General features: G+C 44.9%; 1 protein-coding gene and 1 long non-coding RNA gene across 2 annotated transcripts; one reads left to right on the top strand and one right to left on the bottom strand.

The window, feature by feature from the left end:
- Positions 1 to 131: 131 nt before the first annotated feature.
- LOC137357135 (uncharacterized) lies at positions 132 to 9,898 on the top strand. The gene is made up of 2 exons (XR_010971144.1): positions 132 to 414; positions 7,433 to 9,898. It is a non-coding gene; the product is annotated as an uncharacterized lncRNA (long non-coding RNA).
- A 2,312-nt stretch (positions 9,899 to 12,210) lies between these two features.
- vamp5 (vesicle-associated membrane protein 5) lies at positions 12,211 to 22,916 on the bottom strand. The gene is made up of 3 exons (XM_068023192.1): positions 22,796 to 22,916; positions 16,095 to 16,238; positions 12,211 to 14,147 (listed from the first exon to the last, which is right to left on the bottom strand). The coding sequence occupies exons 1-3, from the start codon at positions 22,796 to 22,798 to the stop codon at positions 13,941 to 13,943; spliced, it is 354 nt and encodes a 117-aa protein (XP_067879293.1). The 5' UTR covers positions 22,799 to 22,916; the 3' UTR covers positions 12,211 to 13,940.
- Between the last annotated feature and the right edge of the window lie 337 nt (positions 22,917 to 23,253).

Genomic DNA, 23,253 nt, shown 5'->3' with positions numbered 1-23,253 from the left:
GTGAGTTCGAGGAACGGTAAGCAGCTTCAGATGAGTTTCTGGGACGGTTTATCTTGCGTAAAATTAATTTCACAAATCCCATCTCTGCGGATCTCTTCTGTACAAAGTCCACTTCCCTTGCTTAACACTGAAGTAACACGTCAAACACAGAGCGAATATAGAGGGAGAAAACAGACTGATTACGCTGAAAGCTGTCATCAAAAGCTCGTAATGAAGGTTGGGCCATAACTGCAGACTTGCCAGCCTGACCCACTGAGAATAAAATATTAGAAATGAGTACGGGAGATAGTTTCAGACGAGCTGGCTCCTACAATAAAAAAGATGGCAAAAGAATGTGCCATGCCTGCTGCTGTCAATTTCTCTCGGTGCTTGGCTGGCGAAACAGGTCTTTAAAGGGAGGGTGCCAATGGAAAGGTAAGTTTGAATGTTTTTACTTACCTTCATGGTGGAACTGGATAGAGCAGGTGTAGTGCACCCTGAGTCAGTGGGCCAGTTCCAGCTTCTGCCCAATTTCCAGCCCCAGCAGACATCTCAAAGCCCTGGAGAGATATCACCAGCGGTGTCTCCGCAAGATCCTGCAAATTCCGTGCCAGGACAGGTGCTCCAATATCAGTGTCCTCTCTCAGGCCCCACTGCTCGTGGCTAGTCAGTTACGTTGGACAGGCCACATTGTCCACATGCCTGACACAAGACTCCCAAAACAAGCTTTCCACTCCGAGCTCCCTCACTGCAAGAGGCTACCAGGAGGGCAGAGGAAACGCTACAAGGATGTCCTTAAAGCCTCCCTGACAAAATGTGGACATCTCCACTGATTCGTGGGAATCTCTTGCCCGAGACCGCCCGAAATGGAGAAGAAGCATCCGCGAAGCTGCCAGCCAGTTCGAACAACGTCGACATGCCCAGGCAGCGACCAAGCACAAACAGCGGAAGGAGGTTCGGAAATTCGAGCATCCTATTCCCTCGTCTCACCAAACACCACCTGCCCCACCTGTGGCAGAGTGTGCGGATCCAGAATTGGACTATTCGGTCACCTAAGGACTCACAACCCTGGAGTGGAAGAAAGTCATCCTCGTTCCCGAGGGACTGCCGAAGAAGAAGATTAGATGAGGAATAAATGTTGCCCAGGACACTAGGAGAACTCCCCTCATCTTCTTCAAATAATACCATGATGGGATCTTTTGAATCTACCTGAGAGACCAAGCTTCAGATTAACGTCTCAATGGAAAGACAGCAGCTTCAGTACTCCCTCAGTACTGTACTGAAATGTCAGCCTAGATGATGTGCTCAAGTCGCTGGGAATGGGTCTTGAACCCACAAAATTCTAGCTGAGAGACGGAGATACTGCTGATACCATTAGGTTGGATGATGAAAAGATTGTTCTCGTGCAGAAGGTTAAGGAACAGAAGGGATACAGAACAGAGCCCTGAGTTGGAAGACAAGCTATAGACTGTAATGGATTGATGAAAGAATACTAGATAGTCACAAAAAAATAGCTCTGACGGAAAGCTCAGTGACGGCTACTTAGTTAGAAGTGAACAGTGCCATAAGTTGCGAAAGGATGGGAGTCTTAAATGCCTTTAAGTTTTGTTAGTGAATAGGGAGCATGAGGAAACAATTCTACTAAATAAATCCACAGGCAAGCAAAATGGCCAGACAGATTGCTTTTACATTGCAGAAAAGCAAATCTTTGGATTCTGTCATGAGCTGCTGAGTGTGTGGGCGGGGGTTGGTTTAAAATTCATTTCATTTTTTTTTCTAATCGGCGAAAGAGAATATGAATTTCCAAGGTTTTCTTGTGATTGAGGGCAGTCATTCTGAGGGAGTGACCGGTAACAATGTGTCTCAGTTTAACCAAAACACTTCCCCTTTAGGAAGTACATGTGCTGAGCTTTCTAATTGTCATAAATAATATCTGAATATGTTATTGTAAATACTTAAACCACATCAGCAGCAACAAGCTATCTCAGGAAGGTTGCCTTCCCTTACTCAAACTCTCGGCTCCCTTGTTTCCTGTCGATTTTGAGGCATTTTCGAGCCTTTTCATCGATTCATAGGATCGTGAAATGATAGACAACAGAAAGAGGCCATTCAGCCCATCATGCCTGTGCTGGCTGTTTGGTAGAGTTATTCAATTAATCCGACTCCCCTGCTCTTTCCCTCTAGCCCAGGTATTTATCCAATTCCCTTTTGCAAGTTATGATTCAATTTCAGCCAGTGTATTCCAGATCATAACGATTCACTGTGTAAATTCTTTTTTTTCCCTGCACGTCACTCCTGGTTCTTTTGTCCGTGTCCTCTTATTACTCACCGTCCTGTCACTGGAGACAAGTTTCTCCTTATTTACTCTATCAAAAACAGTTCATGATTTTGAACACCTCGATTACATCTCCTCTCAACCTTGGCTGCTCTAAAGCAAATAACCGCCTGCTTCGCCAGTCTCTCACATAGCTGAAGCCCTTCATCCCTGGCGCCATTTGAGTTAATCTCCTCTGCACCCTCTCGGAGGCCCGATGCTTAACAAGTGACTTATAAAGGTTTAGCAGAACATCCTTGCTTTTGTACTCAATGCCTCTATTAATAAAGCCAAAGATCCCATTTGCTTTTTGACCACCCTTCCCAACTTGCCCTGCCACCTTCAAAGATTTGTGGCACGTCTACCCCCAGGTCTCTCTATTCCTGCACTCCCTTTAAATGGTACCATTTAGTTTAACTGTACAGTATTGAAATAAACTGTATTGCATTCTATGTAATGTCAAAATTGAACTGTTATATAATGCACTTTTACAAATGTTATGAATGAACACAAAAGTCCGAGTGTATCAAGCCTGTGTCCTCAGTACCTTGCTCTATGGCAGCGAGGCCTGGACAACGTATGTCAGCCAAGAGCGACGCCTCAATTCATTCCATCTTCGCTGCCTCCGGAGAATACTTGGCATCAGGTGGCAGGACCGTACCTCCAACGCAGAAGTCCTCGAGGCGGCCAACATCCCCAGCTTATACACACTACTGAGTCAGCGGCGCTTGAGATGGCTTGGCCATGTGAGCCGCATGGAAGATGGCAGGATCCCCAAAGACACATTGTACAGCGAGCTCGCCACTGGTATCAGACCCACCGGCCGTCCACGTCTCCGCTTTAAAGACATCTGCAAACGCGACATGAAATCCTGTGACATTGATCACAAGTCGTGGGAGTCAGTTGCCAGCGTTCGCCAGAGCTGGCGGGCAGCCATAAAGGCAGGGCTAAAGTGTGGCGAGTCGAAGAGACTTAGCAGTTGGCAGGAAAAAAGACAGAGGCTCAAGGGGAGAGCCAACTGTGTAACAGCCCCGACAAACAAAGTTTTCTGCAGCACCTGTGGAAGAGCCTGTCACTCTAGAATTGGCCTTTATAGCCACTCCAGGCGCTGCTCCACAAACCACTGACCACCTCCAGGCGCGTATCCATTGTCTCTCGAGATAAGGAGGCCAAAGAAGATGAATGAAGTATATTTTTGGGGGAAAAAAATGAACAGGCTTTTGAACAGAGAAACTGAGGGGAGACCTAATAGAGGTCTTTAAAATTTTGAAAGGTTTCGATAGAGTGGCTACAGAGAGAGTGCTCCTTCTTGGAAGAGCATAACTGGAGGCCATCAATATATGATAGTCACCAAGAAATCCAATAGGGAATTCAGACAAAACTTCTTTACCTAGAGAGTGGTGAGAATGTGAAACTCGCTACCATAGGGAATAGTTGAGACGAATAGCACAGATGTATTTAAGGGAATAATAAAAACAAGAAATGTTGGAAATACTCAGGCAGCATCTGTGGAGTGAGAAGCAGAGTTAATGTTTCAGGTCAGTGACCCTTCTTCAGAACTGGCAAATATTAGAAATGTGAAAGGTTATAAGCAAAGCGGGGGTGGGGCAAGAGATCACAAAGGAGAAGGTGTAGATAGGACAAGGTCACAGAATAGCTGACCAGAAGGTCGTGGAGCAAAGGCAAACAATATGTTAATGGTGTGTTGAAAGACAAAGCATTAGTACAGATAGGGTGTTAACGGACTGAAAATTGAACAGCCGCAAGTACAAACATGAAAGAAAAACTGTGGGTCAGCAAACTGAACAAACGAAGATGAAATAAAATAAACACTAAAAAAAATAAAAGTAAAATGGGGGGCCCGTCATGCTCTGAAATTATTGAACTGTATTTAAGGGGAAGCGATAAGGGAAATAGATGGTTATGCTGATCGAGTGAGATGAGGAAGGATGGGAGGAGACTCGAGTGGAGCAGAAATGCTGGCATGGACTGGTTGGGCCAAATGGCCTGTTTCCGTGCTGTATATCCTAAGTTCTTTCTTTCTTCTTTTGGGCCTCCTTATCTCGAGAGACAATGGATACGCGCCTGGAGGTGGTCAGTGGTTTGTGAAGCAGCGCCTGGAGTGGCTATAAAGGCCAATTCTGGAGTGACAGGCTCTTCCACAGGTGCTGCAGAGAAATTTGTTTGTTGGGGCTGTTGCACAGTTGGCTCTCCCCTTGCGCCTCTGTCTTTTTTCCTGCCAACTACTAAGTCTCTTTGACTCGCCACAATTTAGCCACAATTATCCTAAGTAAACCTGCAAAATCCTATGTAATCCATGCGTGGGAAATGTCACTTGCATGAGGTTTCAGGCAGTTTCCTTTCGTGATGTTTGCAACATAAATAGAATTGAAAATAAAATTTTCAGGACAGGATGCTGCTGCATCGCCTTAACACTTATAGATATTGCCGTTTATAGTCATTGTTCGAGAGAAGTGCACTTCATTACCCAGCCTTTCCTCTCGCAAATGCCTGCCCAGGCCTCAACTACTACTGATAAGAAATTTCTACTGTGGAAATATTTACATGAAGGAAGTTGGCTCATAAAGTTTGTTTACCCAGAGTAGGACTGCTCATTAAATAGCTCTTCACGATGCCATTGCTAGCTGCTGGACTGCGAGAGTCTAAAGAGCTGAACTCAAGAAGTAAGGGTGAGAGTGACTGCCCTTGACATCAAGGCAGCGTTTGACCGAGTGTGGCATCAAGGAGCCCTCGCAAAACTGAAGTCAATGGGAATCAGGGGCAAAACTCGCCGCTGGTTGGAGTCATACCTAGCACAAAGGAAGATGGTTGTGTTTGTTCGAGGTCAATCATCTGAGTCCCAGGACATCACTGCAGGAGTTCCTCAGGGTAGTGTCCTGGGCTCAACCATCTTCAGCTGCTTCATCAATGACCTTCCTTCCCTCATAAGGTCAGAAGTGGGGATATTTGCTGATAATTGCATTTGCGACTCCTCAGATACTGAAGCAGTCTGTATCCATATGCAGCAAGACCTGGACAATATCCAGGCTTGGGCTGATAAGTGGAAAGTTATATTTACGCCACACAAGTGCCAGGCAATGACCATCTCCAACAAGAGAGAATCCAACCATTTCCCCTTGACATTCAATGGCATTACCATCGCTGAATCCCCCATTATCAGAACCTGAGAGTTACCATTGACCAGAAACTGAATTGGAGCAGCCGTATAAATACTGTGGCTGCAAGAGCAGGTCAGAGGCAGGGAAGTCTGCAGTGAGTAACTCACCTCCTGACTCCTCAAAGCCTGTCCACCATCTACAAGGCACAAGTCAGGAGTGTGGTGGAATACTCTCCACTTGCCTGGATGAGTGCAGCTCCAACATCACTCAAGAAGCTCGACACCATCCAGGACAAAGCAGGCCGCTTGATCGGCTACCCCATCCACCACCTTCAACATTCACTCCCTCCATCACCGATGCACAGTGGCAGCAGTGTGTACCATCTACAAGATTCAACTGCAGCAACGCACCAAGGCTCCTTAGACAGCACCTTCCAAACCCCCGACCTCTACCAACTAGAAGGACAAGGGCAGCAAATACATGGGAACACCACCACCTGCAAGTTCCCCTCCAAGTCACACACCATCCTGACTTGGAACTATATCGCCGTTCCTTCACTGTCACTGGGTCAAAATCCTGGCACTCCCTCCCTAACCGCACTGTGGGTGTACCTACAGCACACGGCCTGCAGCAGTTCAAGAAGGCAGCTCACCACCACCTTCTCAAGGGCAATTAGGGATGGGCAATAAATGCTGGCCTGGCCAGTGATGCCCACATCCCATGAAACAAATAAAATAAAACCGACAGACGCCAACCTGTCGCATGCCAATGCGTGATTGTTATCAGAATGCTGAAAAGGTGCCAGCCATTCCAAGTTTGATGATCTCAGCTGGGGCAGACGTGGAGGGGTCTGGAATTGTCCTTCCCGCTTCGATGGAACAAGTCCGGCTTTCAAAAGTCTGGGTTCAAAAGTTGTAAGAATGCATCTTATATCAGGTATGTTTTTAACAGTAACTAAATGTATAATAAAATTCAGTACATCCGAAACAATAAAGTCACATCCTAACTATCGGCGATGTTCCCAAAAACATCCAAAAAAGAAGGGGTGCAGGAGCAGAGGGACCTGCGGGTATATGTGCACAAATTGTTGAAGGTGGCAGGGCAGGTTGAGAAAGTTGTTATCGGGCATTTGAGATAAAACATAGAAGCACAGAAAATAGGAGCAGAAGTAGGCCATTCGGCCCTTCGAGCCTGCTCCGCCATTCATTATGATCATGGCTGATCATCCAACTCAGTAACCTGTTGCCGCTTTCTCCCCATATCCTTTGATCCCTTCGCCCCAAGAGCTTACAATGTTTTGGCCTCAACTGCTTTCTGTGGTCGCGAATTCCACAGGCTCACCACTCTCTGGGTGAAGAAATTTCTCCGCATCTCAGTCCTGAAAGGTTTACCCCGTATCCTTAGACTATGACCCCTGGTTCTGGACTCCCCCACCATCGGGAACATCCTTCCTGAATCTACCCTGTCAAGTCCTGTTAGAATTTTATAGGTTTCTATGAGATCCCCCTCATTATTCCGAACTCCAGCAAATATAATCCTAACCGACTTAATCTCTCCTCATATGTCAGTCCCGCCATCCTAAGAATCAGTCTGGTAAACCTTCGCTGCACTCCCTCTATAGCAAGAACATCCTTCCTCAGATAAGGAGACCAAAACTGCACACAATATTCCAGGAGCGGCCTCACCAAGGCCCTGTATAATTGCAGCAAGACGTCCCTGCTCCTGTACTCGAATCCTCTCGCTATGAACCTTTATAAAACACGGTCTCAGCCTCAAGTGGAGTAGTGTGTCCATTTCTGGGCACTGCATTTTGGGAAGGATGTGCAGGCAATGGAGGGAATGCAGAACAGATTTATGAGAATAGTTCCGGGGATGAGGGATTTCATTTCCGTGGATAAATTGGAGAAGCTGGGGCTGTTCTCTTTTGAGAAAAGGTGAAGAGGAGATTTGATAGAGGTGTCCAAAATCATGAGACTAGCTAGTCAACTAAGACATTCTCAAACCTTTTTATTTATTTCAGAACTCTTCCCATTGACGGAAGGATTGAGAACCAGAGGGCACTGATTTCAGGTGACTGGCATAAGAAGCAGCAGTGAATTGAGGAAAAGCTTTTTTAAGCAGTGAGCGGTTCGGATCTGGAATGCAGAGTGTGGTGGAGGCAGGTTCAATCGTGGCTTTCAAAAGGAGATTGGATAATTATCTGAAGAGAAAGAATTTGCGGGGCTACGGGGAAAAGGAGTGGAACTAGTTGAGTGGCTCTTACGGAGGGCCAGAATGGACATGACGTGCCAAATGGCCTCCTTCTGTGCTGCAACCATTCCATGCCCCTCTAAAACAGATTGCCTCAACACACATTAATCTGCTTCATGATTTCGTGAAATAGGTAAACTCCTGGCATTGAAATCATCACTGAGTAAACCGCGACTGCAATGAACCCGTCCCGTCGAACAGTCACTTCCTCCTGGTTACAGCTCCATTGTACACCCACGTACATTTTCTATAGACAGGAGAACAGGATGACTTAAATTTACTGCACCATTGTTCATTCACCAAGGCGAGTATCACACATGAGTAACTGTTCCTGAACTCGCAGGGGCCAATAAACAAATGGAGGGGGAAAAAAACCAAACGAAAGGCAGAATAATGTAGTTAAGGTTGGTATGAAGCACAGTCATGAGTAACTACCCCGGCACATCTGTAATTCGTTCCTTGGACTATTTTCCTTCCTGATAGTTCAGTTCGTATATAAATAAACCTCAGTTGCCTCAATGTTCCAGGCCCAGTTTCCTCCAGCCTGACCTGACATAGCTGATCTGAACCAGTGTGGGGCAGTTGCCGTTCTACAGTTGAACCGAAACTCTCTTGTCTAGGGAGCGGAGAAATATATCAAGTATTGTTCCCGTTCCTAACCATTGTTCAGAACTCCATTGTTGGAACTTCGGGTGAGGACAGAATCCGGCTGAGCTGTCTGGGCTCGCAGATGAAAAATGGCCACTGGAGCAAGGCACTGGAGGACACCCAGTCAATGCAACCTGTCTTCATCATTTAACCCTTTTAGCCCCAGCATCATTCTGGTAAAGCTGCACTGTACTCTCTGTCCAAGGCCTGTATATCTCTCCTGAGGTGCGATGTCCAGAACTGAACACAGTACTCCAGATGAGGTCTAACCCAGGCTTATCTGATTGTAACATAACTTCTACCCCACGGTATTCCAGCCCCAATGAGATAAAGGTCAACATCCCATTAACCCTTTAAATTATTTTTCCTATCCACTTTGTACACAGACCTCTAAATCTCTCCTTCTCTGATCCTCCACAGTTCCGAGTTTCTCACCATTTAGAAAATGTCCTTGATTTTTCTTTCTTGGGGTCCGAAGTTGATGGCCTCACACTTCCCCATGTTGAACTCCATCTGACACAAGTTTTGCCCATTCACTTAATCTGTCAATGTCCCTTTGCAACTTTCTGCTCCCATCTAAACTACTTACTGGGCCACCTGACTTTGTGTTGTCAGCAAATTTTCATATATGTCCCAATTCCTTTGTCTAAGTCATGTATAAATACAGTGAAAAGCTGAGGCCCCAGTACAGATCCATGAGGGACACCACATCCTGACAATTTGAGTGCATACCCATTATCCCTACCCTCTCTTCTACCTCTTAACTAATGTCCTACCTATTGTTAATAGATTACCCCCAATTGCATGCACTCTCGTTTTTGTTAACCGTTTCTTGTGCGGATCCTTACCGAATGCCTTCTATAAGTCCATATGAATAATAACCCAGACATTCCCTTATCTACCACTTTAGTTTCTTCCTCAAAAAGTTCAACAGTAAACACTAGTTCATGTTTGCCTTTTCTGATCAGATCTTTTTGTTTGAGTGCTCAGTCGTTCTGTCCCTAATAACTGATTCTCGTAACTCCCCCACCAATAGGCCTGTAACTTCCTCGTGTCTCTCTCCTGCCCTTCATAAATCATGGAGTGACATTAATAATTTAACAATTTTCCAACAATTCCTGAATCAAGAGCATTTTGAAAGATCATGACTAAACCATCCATCATTTCCTCATCTACTTCTTTTAAAACGCCCTGGCGATGTATTTATCTTTAGTTTCATTCTTATCTCTATGGGCATTTTCTACTTATGTTAATTAAGTTCCTTTATTTGATTTATTTTTAGTGAAGACTGATATAAATCAGCAAGTTAGCATGTCTGCCGTTTCCTGATTTTCAATGATCTTATTCTTAGCCACCCTATTTCTCTTAATATGATTATAAAACTTTGAGTGTTTTCCCAAACATCCCTCGCACGTTTTTTCGCGTATTCCCTTTTTGGAGGTCTAACTGCTTTCTTTGAATCCCTTTGCTGTTCTTTGTATTGCTCCGAGTCCATGGATATCCACTGTTCTTTCCATTTGTACTCAGTACTTCCCTGCTCAGTGTGAGTAAGATCAAATCCTGATTAAAACCATACCTTTTTGTTTCATTCGTTCCGCATTTGATGCCCATCTCTAATTGCCCTTGAGAAGGTGGTGGTGAGCCGCCTTCTTGAACCGCTGCAGTCCTTGGGGTGTAGGTACACCCACAGTGCTGTTAGGGAGGGAGTTCCAGGATTTTGACCCAGCAACAGTGAAGGAGCGGCGATATAGTTCCAAGTCAGGATGGTGTGTGGCTTGGAGGGGAACTTGCAGGTGGTGGTGTTCCTTTGCGTCTGCTGCCCTTGCCCTTCTAGAGGTTGTGAACTTGGAAGGTGCTGTCGAAGGAGCCCTGGTGAGTTGCTGCAATGCATCTTGTATATGGGACACACTGCCGAGACTGACCGCTGATGGTGGAGGGAGTGAATGTTGAAGGTGGTGGATGGGGGGCTGATCAAGCGGGCTGCTTTGTCCTGGATGGTGTCGAGCTTCTTGAGTGTTGTTAGAGCTGCACCCATCCAGGCAAGTGGGGAGAATTCTATCACACTCCTGACTTGTGCCTTGTGGATGGTGGACAGGCTTTGAGGAGTCAGGAGGCAAATTACTCACTGCAGAATTCACAGCCTCTGACCTGCTCTTGTAGCCACGGTATTTATGTGGCTGCTCCAGTTCAGTTTCTGGTCAGTGGTAACCCCCCAGGATGATGATGGTGGGGATTCAGCGATGTAATGCCATTGAATGTCAAGGGGAGATGGTTAGATTCTCTCTTTTTGAAGATAGTCATTGCTTGGCATGAATGTTATTTGCCACTTATCAGCCCAAGCCTGGATATTGTCCAGGTCTTGCTGCATTTCTACAGACTGCTTCAGTATCTGAGGAGTTGCGAATGCTGCTGAACATTGTGCAATCATCAGCGAACATCCCCACTTCTGACCTTATGATTGAAGGAAGGTCATTGATGAAGCAGCTGAAGATGGTTGGGCCTAGGACAGTACCCTGAGGAACTCCTGCAGTGATGTCCTGGGACTGAGATGATTGGCCTCCAACAACCGCAACCATCTTCCTTTGTGCTAGGTATGACACCAACCAGCGGCGAGTTTTCCCCTGATTCCCATTGGCTTCAGTTTTGCTAGGGCTCCTTGATGCCACACTCGGTCAAATGCTGCCTTGATGTCAAGGGCAGTCACTCTCACCTCACCTCTTGAGTTCAGCTCTTTTGTCCACGTTTGGACCAAGGCTGAAAATGAGGTCAGGAGCTGGCAGAACCCAAACTGAGCATCAGTGAGCAGGTTATTGCTGTGTAAGCACTGCTTGATAGCACTGTCGACAACATCTTCCGTCACTTTGCCGATGATTGAGAGTAGACTAATGGGGCGGTAATTGCATGGATAGGATTTGTCCTGCTTTTTGTGGACATGACATGCCTGGGTATTTTTCCACATTATCGGGTAAATGCCAGTGTTGTAGCTGTATTGGAACAGCTTGGCTAGGGCTACTGAATGGAGAAATATTGAGTAGGGGCTGGGAACCTTCCTGTGTTTGGAAGGAGGGTGGACTAAGCCTGAGTGCTTCCTGTGGAGGGTGGGGAAGTTCACAGGGTCACTGAAGAGCTCAAGAAGCATTGACTACCATTTCTTGGCGGCAAGGGTGGTCAGCCCGTCTGTGAGAGGTCAAGGGTCATCCTGCCATTTCTAACATCAAATCCAAACACCACCTGTGAGTGATCTCCTTTATGTTTAACCATTTCTGCAGTGATTTATAGTCACAGTGTGACTTAGCAGCTACAATGGCAAAGACGTCATGCTCTCAATTGGCAGTTGGATTGAGCTTCCTGCAAAATAGGATGAGTGAGGAGTCTCCAAGGGAAATGGGAAATCGTGCCCAGAGCAGTGGGGAGTTTCCTTGCTCCATTAGCTTTGTTCCAACATGCTCCGTGGCAAACTGCCCAAGCACTGAGACTGACAGCACCCATAAAAAAGACTGTGGGTCAGACAACGTTGCCTTCCCGACCAAGGACAATGATATAGGGGCTGGGTAATTTTAATCCTGCTATTGCTGAGACGCCACGGAAGGCCATTGTCCAGGCCGTGTAAAGAGTCGGAGTTAAAGGGAGGGTAAATTAAGCCAGCAAGTTATCATTAGATGATGCCATTTTGGGTTTTAGGTTGTAAGAGGAAAGGAAGATGAGGCACGCCACAGGCTGAAAGTTCTGGGAAATAATTAACATGACAGCGGGACGATGAGCCTTAATTTCAACACCATCGGGTCACAGAGAGCAGGAAGTGTGTGATATAAAAATGAAATAAGTATATCATTCTCTGGATGGGAATACAAATGAAAGATATTCTGTGATGATTAAAATTCTAACTGCAGCAAGTACACCATTTTCCACTGACCTCTTTATTTTACAACATCCACGGGGCACATGTTTTGAATTACAGCACATCTGATCTGGCAGTCAGCCTCAGCATTCACTCATTTTCACTTTGAAATATTTGAGACATTGCATTTTATTTTACAGTTCTTTTGAATTCTTGAGGTGCGTCACCAGCAGTTCTTGCTACCTTGCCTTTGTTTCCTTTCTCCTGCAGCTTTCTGTCCTCTCCTGTTGGTGCAGACTCCTTCACTGAGTTTCAGAAGCCACTACTCACACTTCAGCCTCCACTCTTCATACACATTGAGTGTTGGCGGACTTGCAGACGGGATGGAGTTTAGTACTCCATTAGTTCTTCCCAAAGATGAATCATAAATTTTATAAAGTTGATTAAAAAGAGGGAGGGATGGTTCACAGGCAAGATCTCTCCCATCCTGTGAAGTACATTTTCTGATGGTTTTAGGGGCAGTTGGGGGTCGATGAATGCCCTGTAGAATTTCAAACCTCTATTTGACACAAAGGAGACTGGGCACTGCTGTCAGGCCAAGCTGATCTAAAAGGGATCAAACAACTCCGTCCTGCCAAGCTGACAAACACACCCACTAGGTGAATACTGATTTTCTCCTGCTCAATTCAGCTACAAACTTTCCCTACTTTGTCAGATAGATTTGCATTTGCAAATATACACTCCATGAAGCTGGTTGAGGAATCAACACATGACTTGGGGTAGGATTTTATCCCTTGGGTTGGGACCCCGAAGTCCGGCTCAAGTGGAGGTCACTAAGGTGTCCTCTCTCCAACTTTTCAAACTTTTAAATCTGAAAGTGCCTTGGGCAGCTGGGCGAACATTGTGCCCTTCACAGCTGATTATTTTCTCCCCTCCCTTTCCAAGCTAGGGTGCTGAAGCCGGTAGCTCCATTGCTACATTAGTAGCCTAGGGATCATACATGGGACCCTCCTGGTCTATAAAACTTAAAACTACTAAAGGAGACATTTAAACAGCATAGAAAAAAATTGCGACTATTCTAATCTTTCAATTCAATTGATTCAAGGCACTTCTTGGATGACCAGTCTGCTACAATTATGCTACAAAATCCAATCACGACTCTTATTTTGATTTGTCCTAAGCATGTGGCAAGGCCCCATTGATTACCCATCTGTAGTTCGGCCTGGTTTGTTTCAGTGTCAACCATATAACATGGGACAGACCAAATAGGGGTAACAGATTCTGTTTGTGAACCAGTTGGATTTTTCCCCACGGTCTAGATGCATTTATGATCATTTTTCTGGGGCCAGGCTACAAAACTGCTGCTTTTTGTTGAAGTCAATTTTACTAGTATGGTGGGATTGGAGCTCACAAACTCTGGGTTGTTAGTTCAGTTGTTAGTTCAGCTAAGCTATCGTACCCTAACTTTACTGGTCGGGATGGTGTTAAGCTGTCAGTATACACAGGGGTGGGCTCTATCCACCCAGAGACAGGCGACAACAAAACTGAAGAATCTGGCAGGCCCCATTCTGATAAAAACATCCCATATATTATGCCTCGAAAACTAATTTTTGTAATAGATAGACTACTAATCAAAGAATGAAGCAAAAATGTGTCAGTTGTAGCTCCTTAGATGTCTTGTTCCTAACTTTTAAGTACCACAGCTAGAAGCACCTTGAGTAGGAGTAGGTTTAGCAATAACAAGATGATTCTTTTTTTTCCTTAACACTACAAAGTAACCCTGCAGTCCGGGTCATGTTGGCTTCTGCGTTCCTTCCAGTGTTGTAGAACGAGAAGCTGAATCTGCTGAATTTGGAGGTGGGGTATTGTAAATGACGATTATGATGATGATGGCAAGGATAACAAGAGCAACTGTCACTCCCAGAATGATTTTCCATTTCATGTTTTTACACTTTTCTTGCTGAGCTACCTCTTTGGTCGTCTTCTCAAACACTTTACCCTACGAAGACGAACACACACCATTAGCATTCACCAACATCCTCATACATAATTACTGACATGGCATATTAGAAACTCTGAAACTTATTTTTCAAGTGAAGAGAGCATAGGCAACAAGAACGGCACCAGGCGATGTCTCATTGAGGTGGCTGACTGCCTAGTGCATAAAACAAACTTGGACTTTCACAAAATATTTCACAAAATTCAATGAACAATGATTATTGTTATGTTTGTTAACTTTTTTTTTACAAGGAATTCATAGTCAAACTGAATAAATATGGGACCAGTTTTTGTTGTTAAAAAAAGAGCCATCAAGGGGGGGCACTGAAGGGACTGGTGGCAACAATGTTACTAGCTGTCACATGACTCACGTTAAAGATAGAACAGAAACCCTGGTAAGAAGGGCAGAGAAGTGACGAGCGCTCCTTGATTGGACAAGCCCAGCAGCAGCAGAGCACACCTAGGAGTGCAGAAAAACTCGCAAGCTTTTTGGTTGTGTGTCAGTGTTTTTTACCTTCTGGAGTGAGATGATGTCATGTCTGCAGAAGAAGTGTAAAAAGGAGAGGAGACCACAACCCACCTCGCTTTTCAGCATCTCTGAAGGACCCTAAGAAGTCCACTGTGTCAATTAATTTTGTCTCTTGTCTTTGAAGAAAGCCTACTTTTCAATGCCGCCTTCCAGGTACACTCAGGAGTTAGACAGTATGCCAGTTTTGGAACAACATATCTCATCTCCTGTTTTCTTCAAACATGAGCAAGTAATCTTCCCAGGTATATTTTTGTCTGTAACAGAGCTCTGAATTTATAAAAATCCCTCTTATTTTTTCGGTTAATATGTATGTGAGAGTGTGAAGGTAAAAAGGGAACTTTAAATTTAAATCTCTGTGTTTAAGCTTTACTTCATTACTAGTTAAGACTTGTTTTATAATAATCTGATGGTTTTGTTGTTCATTAAAAAAAACCTGGGTGGTGTGTTCTATTCTGGGAGTGTTTTCCTTATTCCCACTCCAACTGGAGTGAACGTGGAATTCTTCTGATCCATACCGAACACAAGTCAGGATCACAGATAATTACATTTGGCCCAACTTACCTCTTCCATCCCTAACGTTGCCCCTTTACTGCATCCAGTTGTTCTGTAAATGATTCCAACAACTTTGCCTCTACTGCTGTATCTAAGAATCCATTCTACGTACTGCTGTTTTGTCCTAAATTTGCCCTTTCTTTGGCTGTTTACCCGCCTTAATTGGCTATTGGCCGCTTGTGGTAGCCCTTCTGGCCCTGATCCTGCTTGGAAAAATTCCCCGGGGGCGGGTTGGAGGTGCAAACTGGCACGCTGGCTGCCTCTTGCCCTACATGGGGGCAAAAATTCTGCCCATGGTTCTTCTTTAGGCTGGCACCAACATCTGAATATCTTCCCTGGAACTGGACACAATACAGAGCACTGTACCGTTTGATCTAGTTTTTATTCTGCTGTTTTTGGCAATATAGTTCAACCTTCTGTTGGGCAATGTTAATTGACGCTGTCCTTTTTGGCCTATAAAACAGACACAATGATGTTCAATTTAGGCTCCAACTTCTCTAACAAAAACCCCTTGCTTTTAAGTCCATCAGTCAATTTCTTATCCATTTCCCAGAATCCCAGAATCAAAACAGCTTTGAGCATAACTAATCACCTTTTCTGCAGGAATTAGTCAAAGGCCTTTTGGAAGTCCAGGTACACTCAAAGTACCACTTTTGTTTACAAGTCAAGGAGGTTAGTCTGAATCTATGTTGACTGCTGTTTACTTGGTTGTTATTGTACACGTAAACCTCAAATGCACTCCTGATAATGGATTTCCATCATTTTACATGGACTGAAGTCAAAGTAGTCTAGTTGCTTGTGACGATTAATCGGAATGAAAGCTGAGGAAGCAAACAGCGATTCTAACATAAATAAGAGGTTACTCACAGCTTCGAACAGCTGTTCTGCTCTGTCATCCAGAACCTCCAGCTTTCCACCTCGATCTTTTATTTTATTTACGTTTGCAAGCATGGTCTCCTTGACATCGTCCGCTTGTTCTTGGAGTTTGTTAATGTTGGAAGTATTTGTACTCTGCAAGGAATGCAATCACAGTAAGAGATTGAGAAAGAGCCTGTGAAGTTCATGGTAAGGTGATAGGGTGATAGATCTTCATTGTGTTCCTCAAAGTAGCAACTTCCCCTGCAAGCACCGCACCCCCGGCAAATAAAACCACTGATCCCTGGGGAACGCCACGACATACCTTCCTCCAGACCGAAAACATCCATTAATCACTTCTCTTTGTTTCCTGTCACTCAGCCAATTTCGTATCCATGTTGCTACCGTCCCTTTTATTCCATGAGCTACAAGTTTGCTGACAAGTCTGTTGTGTGGCACTGCATCAAAAGGCTTTTGAAAGTCCATGTACACCACATCAACAACATTGCCCTCATTAACCTCCTCTGCTAGCTCCTCAAAAAACTCCAGCAAGTTAGTTAAACATGATTTTTCCTTAAGAAATCCATGCTGGCTTTCCTTAATTAACTTACATTTGTCCTTGTGACTATTGATTTTGTCCCTAATTTTTTTTTTCGAAGTTTTCCCACCACCGAAGTTAAACTGACTGGCCTTTAGTTGCTGGGCTTATCTTTACACCCTTTTTTTGAACAAGGGTGTAACGTTTGTAATTTTCCAGTCCTCTGGCACCACACCTGAGTCTAAGGAAGACTGAAAAATTATGGCCAGTGCCTCTGCGATTTCCACCCTCACTTCCCTCAGTATCCTTGGAGGCATCTCATCTGGCCCTGGCGCTTTATCATTTTAAGTACAGACAGCCTATCTAATACTTCTTTATCAATTTTAAACCCCTCTAGTGTCTGACTTACCTCCTCTTCCAACATTACCTGGGTTGCATCTCCTTCCTTGGTAAAGACGGATGCAAAGTATTCATTTAATACATTGGCTATGCCCTCTGCCTCCATGTGTAAATCCCCTTTCTGGCCCCTAATCTGCCCCAATCCTCCTTCCCCCAGTTAATTGTTCTTACCATGGACTACTCTTTGTCCTTTTCCATAGTCAGCCTAAACCTTATGTTACAATGATCACTATCCCCTAAATGCTCTCCTCTTGGCCCACCTCATTCCAAGAGCCAGGTCTAGCAGTGCTTCCTTTCTCGTTGGACTCGCAATTTAGTGTTGGAGAATCTTTTCCTGAACGCACTCTAGGAACTCCTGCCCCTCACTGCCCTTTACACTACTATTATCCCAGTCTATGTTTGGATAATTAAAGTCCCCCATTATAAATACCCTATAATTTTTACACCTTTCTGTAATTTCCTTGCAAATTTGTTCCTCCAGGTCCTTTCCACTAGTTTGCCTATAGACAACACCGAGCAATGTCACTGTACCTTTTTTGTTCCTTAACTCTAGCTAAATTGATTCTGTCCTTGATCCCTCTGGGACATCCTTTTTCTCCAGCACTGCAATGCTCTCCTTAATCTATTTTTCCCTTTCCTATCTTTCCTGAACACCTGGAATATTTAACACCCAGTCTTGCCTTTCTTTGAGCCAGGTCTCTGTTATAGCCACAACATCATATTTCCATATGGCAATCTGTGCATGTACCTCACCAGTCTTATTAACCACACTCCGTGTATTCACATACATGCACATTAACCCTGATTCAGATTTTATTACTTTCTCCCTTACTCTGACCCCACCTAATAACTTATTATTCCCTACTCCTGTGCTATCTATCTCCCCCAGTATTCTGTGCACCTTGGTATTCCTTTCTAATACTTGCTCCTAGATCCCACACCCCAGACAAGTTGCCAGTTTTGCTTCCTTCCAATCTGAGCTCCCTCTCAGGTTCCCATTCCCCTGACAATTTAGTTTAAACCCTCCCCAACAGCACTAGTAAATCTCCCTGCGAGGATATTCGTCCTCGTCCTGCTAAGTTGTAACCCGTCCATCTTGTACAGGTCCCACCTGCCCAAGAACCAGTCCCAATGTCTCAGAAATCTGATGCCCTCCCTCCTACACCAGTTCTCCAGCCACGTGTTCAATCGCTCAATTCTCCTATTCACTTGCACGTGGGATTGGGAGTAATCCTGAGATTACTGCTTTAGAGGTCCTGCTTTTTAATCTCCTTCCTAGCTCCCTAAAATCTGCTTTCGGGACCTCATCCCCCTTCTTACCTATGTCATTGGTACTGATGTGGACCACGACTTCTGGCTGTTCACCCTCCCCCAGAAGAATGTCCTACAGCCGCTCCATGACATCCTTGACCCTGGCACCAGTGAGGCAACACACCATCCTGAAGTCACATTTACCACCGCAGAAACGCCTGTCTGTTCCCCTAACTAACGAATCTCCAATCACTACTGCTCTTCCACTCTTCTTCCTCCCTTCCTGTGCAGCTGACCCACCTGTGGTGTCACAAACTCGGCTCTGACTGCACTCCTCTGAGGAACCATCACCCTCACCAGCATCCAAAATGGAAAACCAATTAGCGAGTGAGATCGTCTCAGAGGACTCCTGCATTACCCGCCTGGTTCTCTTAGACTGCCTGGCAGTCACCCATTCTCTATCTGCCTGCATACTTCTAACCTGTGGTGTGACCACCCCCCTAAACGTGCTATCCGTGTAGTCCTCAGCCTTGTGACTTACATTGGTATTCTTGCAGATTGTCCTGATGAGTGCAAGATGAAAAGCTTCAACAATATGTCTCTATTTTCAGCAATACTCAAGTTCTGTACTACCAAATGACTATTTGTTGGGATTTTGAATTATTTGTTCTCGCTTCACACAACAGTGTTGTCCATTTTCACTCGTACATTGATGTTAAAATTCAGTTTGGTATTTTTGCTTTGCTGTTTTATTTTTTGTTGGTTTCCACGGGAGGTGCACCATTAGCTCACCTTTGAGGAAAAAGAGTTGCAACTTCACACAGTATTTGTTGTTTTGTCCTAATACAACATCACTCATTATTAAGTCACTTTAGGGTGCTGTCAGCTTGGCTGGATTTTCTCTGCTTTTCAGTTTTATTCGCAAACACTTGGCAATGTTTGCAGAGAACAACGTTTTGGTTTACGACAAGGTACCAGAGTTGCTGTGCCTGTGTCTGCATCAATAGGCACTGTTTCAAGAGAAGTGACAAGGGCAGTGAAAGCATTCAAGAGTTTCCTTGCAACTGGACGTAGGTTCAGTGCCCAAAACTGAATGCAGTACTCGAGCTGGGGTCTGACCAACCTTAAGATAACGTGGGTCTTTGGCATTCTTTTTAAAATCATGATTGACAGGCAGCGTAGGTACCTCAAGTCATTTTATTACCATCACTACAGCTTTCAAGAATGACCAATTGCCAATATTACTGATTACAAAAATGAAAACAGAAAATACGTTAGTAATGAATAATAAGCCAATAAGCATCCAAAAGAGAAAAGTGCTTTGGCTGTAAGAAACGGCTGTCTAATGACCTTATAAAATCTTAAGAAATTAACTGAATCGCTTAGAAGCAGCTCTCTCTCTTTCTCCCTTATTAAGAACATCCTTCAGCAGCTTGCCAAAGCACTCGCAGATGCAGACGCAGAATAGCAGTCAGGAGAGATTTGCGTTTTCATCAGAAAGCCATTGGCACAACATAGAAGCTGGCCTTTGTGTAGGCATTGGTAGGATGGAACCTCATGGCCACTTAACAACTGCCTGGGTAAAATTAAGCCGATGTCCTTCCAAGACATAAGCAGAGAGATGACCTCACGAGCCGGGGGCTGGAGTGAAAGAGGTAAACCTTGGGTACCTGTCCTCTGGCAATTGGACAATTGGATGGGAAGATGTAATTGAACAAGTGATTGGCATCAGATACCCACCATCCCTTAAATAAAGTATATAACTAGGCAGTCAAGAGGAAAAAACACAGACAAGGAGAGGAGGCTCTTTAGAGTTGCTAGCTTCAACTTAATACCCTGATCAGCCTAAAGGCGTGCAAGAAATTGTCACACCCAAGAGAAGTACAGCGATGAAAATACAGAACCAAACTGAAGAGTTATGAAAAAATTGACTTTTCCTTTAAAAAGTGGACAATGTGCTGCTAAATGGCTGCCTGCTCAGATCAGCTGACTTGACCTGTACATTCAAACTGTCTCACTGTCTGTTCAGGGCAAAAGGACACATTCCAGGCTAAGAGGTGTCAATTACACCCATCCTGAAATCATCGAGATATTCCTGAATTGAATGGGTTCTTCTGAAACAATGAGGGTGTGAAGCAGCCACATCCTAGGCCATTGTATGGTCACAACACAGAGGAGGCCATGTGAACAGTGGGAACAAGACACTCCATCACCCACCTGGCTGTAACAAGATAGTTACGGGAGTCAGCAGAGACAAGGCCATTCCGTCCATCCGAACCAGGACTGGTACTTTCAACTAAAACTTTCAACTAAACTGCTTGCGACTCCTCAACTCTTTGCAGTAATTATCTCTGATCAAATGTTACATAAGATTTGAATTCTAACAAAGGACCCCACCCAGAATACTACTCCATCTCTCTCTTCCAGACGCTGATCAACCTGCATTACGTTTCCACTAATTTCTGATTTTTCTTTTGCAAGGACATCAAATCAGTTCTCATTATTTTAAGTAGTAGTGTTGTCAGGAAAAACCCTATATGCCAAATGGGAAATATTAATTTCATTGGTTGGAAACTTACCTTAGACTTTGAATGGAAAGAAACCCTACAAGTAACTTTTAAAAAAACTAGCAGCCAAGATGGCCACTGCCATTTACATCTGAAATACCAGGAGATTGGACTGGAAACAAAAGTCTAACAAGAAGCCCAGCCAGGACAATGGCTTACTTTAAGTGACTGAATTACCTAGAATGGCTTCATTAGCATGACCGTCAAGGCCATCACCACCCACTGACTTTGAAAGAGACAACCCCCCTCCAGGTGCGAAGGGACATCCTGGGGCATGTGGAAACCTTGAATTTCATTAGAAGAGTCCAGAAAAACCTCATTAGAAACAAAAGGGGGTTGATAGAACCGTGTGAGTGCCTGCTCATCTCTGAAGAAACTAGAAGTTTTGTGACACAGACAGCAGACGGGCAGTAACTGACGGTACAGCATGAAAGAAGGCGGCTGCTCCCCTGTCTCTCTCTCTCTCTCTCTCCCCCCTCCTTCCCCAGAAAATATCAAGAAAAGAACCGTCTGCGACTAAGGGACCCTCCAAGCCTACAGACCGCTACAGCCAGTAACCAGGGGAAGAGAATCAACTCCCAATTCTGCCTTCAGGAAAACTCTGAGCAAAGCAATCCAACCAACCAAAGTGCACTTTGACCAGCAGGGACTTCAAGAATACAGCTTCAGCCAAGGACTACTGGATTTACAGACTGGATTTAAGTTCCATTTATTCTGGACTTTAATCCAACCACCAAATCTGTTTCCCTCTTTAATCTATTTGTGTGTGTGTGATTCTCGTGTGAAATAAAACCAAAGCGTTGCTTAACTGGGAGCCAATGTAGGACAGCGAGCTCAGGGGTGATGGGCGAACGGGACTTGACGCGGGTAAGAACGCAGAGCTTTGGGTGATCGAGGAGATGTGGCCTGGTGGTAACGTGACTGATAATCCCGAGTCCTAGGCTAATTCCCTGAGGATACGGGTTCAAATCCCACCACAGCAGCTGGTGGAATTTAGGGACATTTCAGGGTTAGGTTGGGAAAAGCTGGGTTTGTTCTCATTAGAACAAAAGAGATTGGAGGGGCGATTTAATAGAAGTGTGACATGATTATGACAGCTAAGTTAGACAAGGAAACACTGTTACCATTAATGAGTGGTACAAGGGCTAGGGGACACAGATCGAAGGTTTTGAGCAAGAGGGGGAATATGAGGAAGCATTTCTTTACGCAGCGGGTGGTAATGATCTGGAACTCGCTGCTCACAGGGTTGGTGGAGGTGGATCAATGACTTTAAGAGGAAACTGGATGGACACTTGAAGGAAATAGACTTGCAGGGCTACAGGGAGCGAGCGGGGGAGTGGGTCTGACTGGATAGCTCCGCGGAGGGCTGGCATGGACTCGATGGGCCCAATGTCCTCCATCGGTGCTATAAATGACTCTATGTGTCTGATTTTCCACGCCCCAGCAAGCCCAGGACGACTGAAACAGATATGTACCTCCCACCCCTGTCAGACTCCCGTCAAACAGGTTCATCTGCATGGTGCTTTCTATTTCATTTCAGTACACTGAAATGTTGACTCTCTCCCACAGATGCTGCCAGACCTGCTGAGCATTTCCAGCACTCCCTGTTTCCATTCCAGATTTCCAGCAGTATTTTCGCTTTGATTTTAGTGCTTTGTTTTGCGTTCAGTTTGGGGCGGGGACCTAAGATCAGCTCAACCCAGCGTGCAGTTTTGCAGCAGGACAGAATATACAACTAAGTAAAGGGCCGAGTCAGTGGCCCTTGGACCAGGAGTGGTCCTGGAGAGACTTCGGTTTGAAACTTCAGATCATCTCGATCGCCCTTTAAAGTGACCCTGCGAGTGCCGGTCCTTTTGTTCTTTCAATTTCATTTTCCACTCTGCCTAGAAATAAAGCGAGAGCCATAGTGGCACAGAGGGGGAACACAGTCCATGTTAAAGGCTGGAATCTTTACTTACCATTGCTGCTCGCCTCCTCTCTCTCTCTCTCTCCGTCCCTTTGCTTTGCTTCCCACTGTGCGACTTGCTGCGTCTATTTCGGACTCGGAACAGGACTGGATTTCCCCTGGCAACTCCTCCTTCCCCCGCAAACCCAGCTTCCGGGAATTAGCACCTACCTCCTGCCCTTTATACTTGATCTTATGTGTGTATATAATGTATATCATGCCCATTTAAATCATGCTGACTGGTGCTTCTGAATGAAATGCCACCACACTTTGGGAAGGGTGTGAGGGTCCTCGAGAGGGTGCAGAGGAGATTTACTAGAAGGGATGAGGGATTTTAACTATAAATTTGGGTTGGAAAAGCTGTGATTGTTCTCCTTGGAGAAAAGGAGATTGAGAGGAGATTTGATAGAGTGTGCAAGATTCTGACAGGATTAGATAGACAAGGAAAAACTTCTGATCAACTGATGGTAC

This window comes from Heterodontus francisci, chromosome 47 (genome assembly GCF_036365525.1).
Source record: "Heterodontus francisci isolate sHetFra1 chromosome 47, sHetFra1.hap1, whole genome shotgun sequence".
NCBI classification, from domain to species: domain Eukaryota; kingdom Metazoa; phylum Chordata; class Chondrichthyes; order Heterodontiformes; family Heterodontidae; genus Heterodontus; species Heterodontus francisci.
Note: the sequence above shows the minus strand (reverse complement) of the source record. Positions and strands in the feature narration are given on the sequence as shown.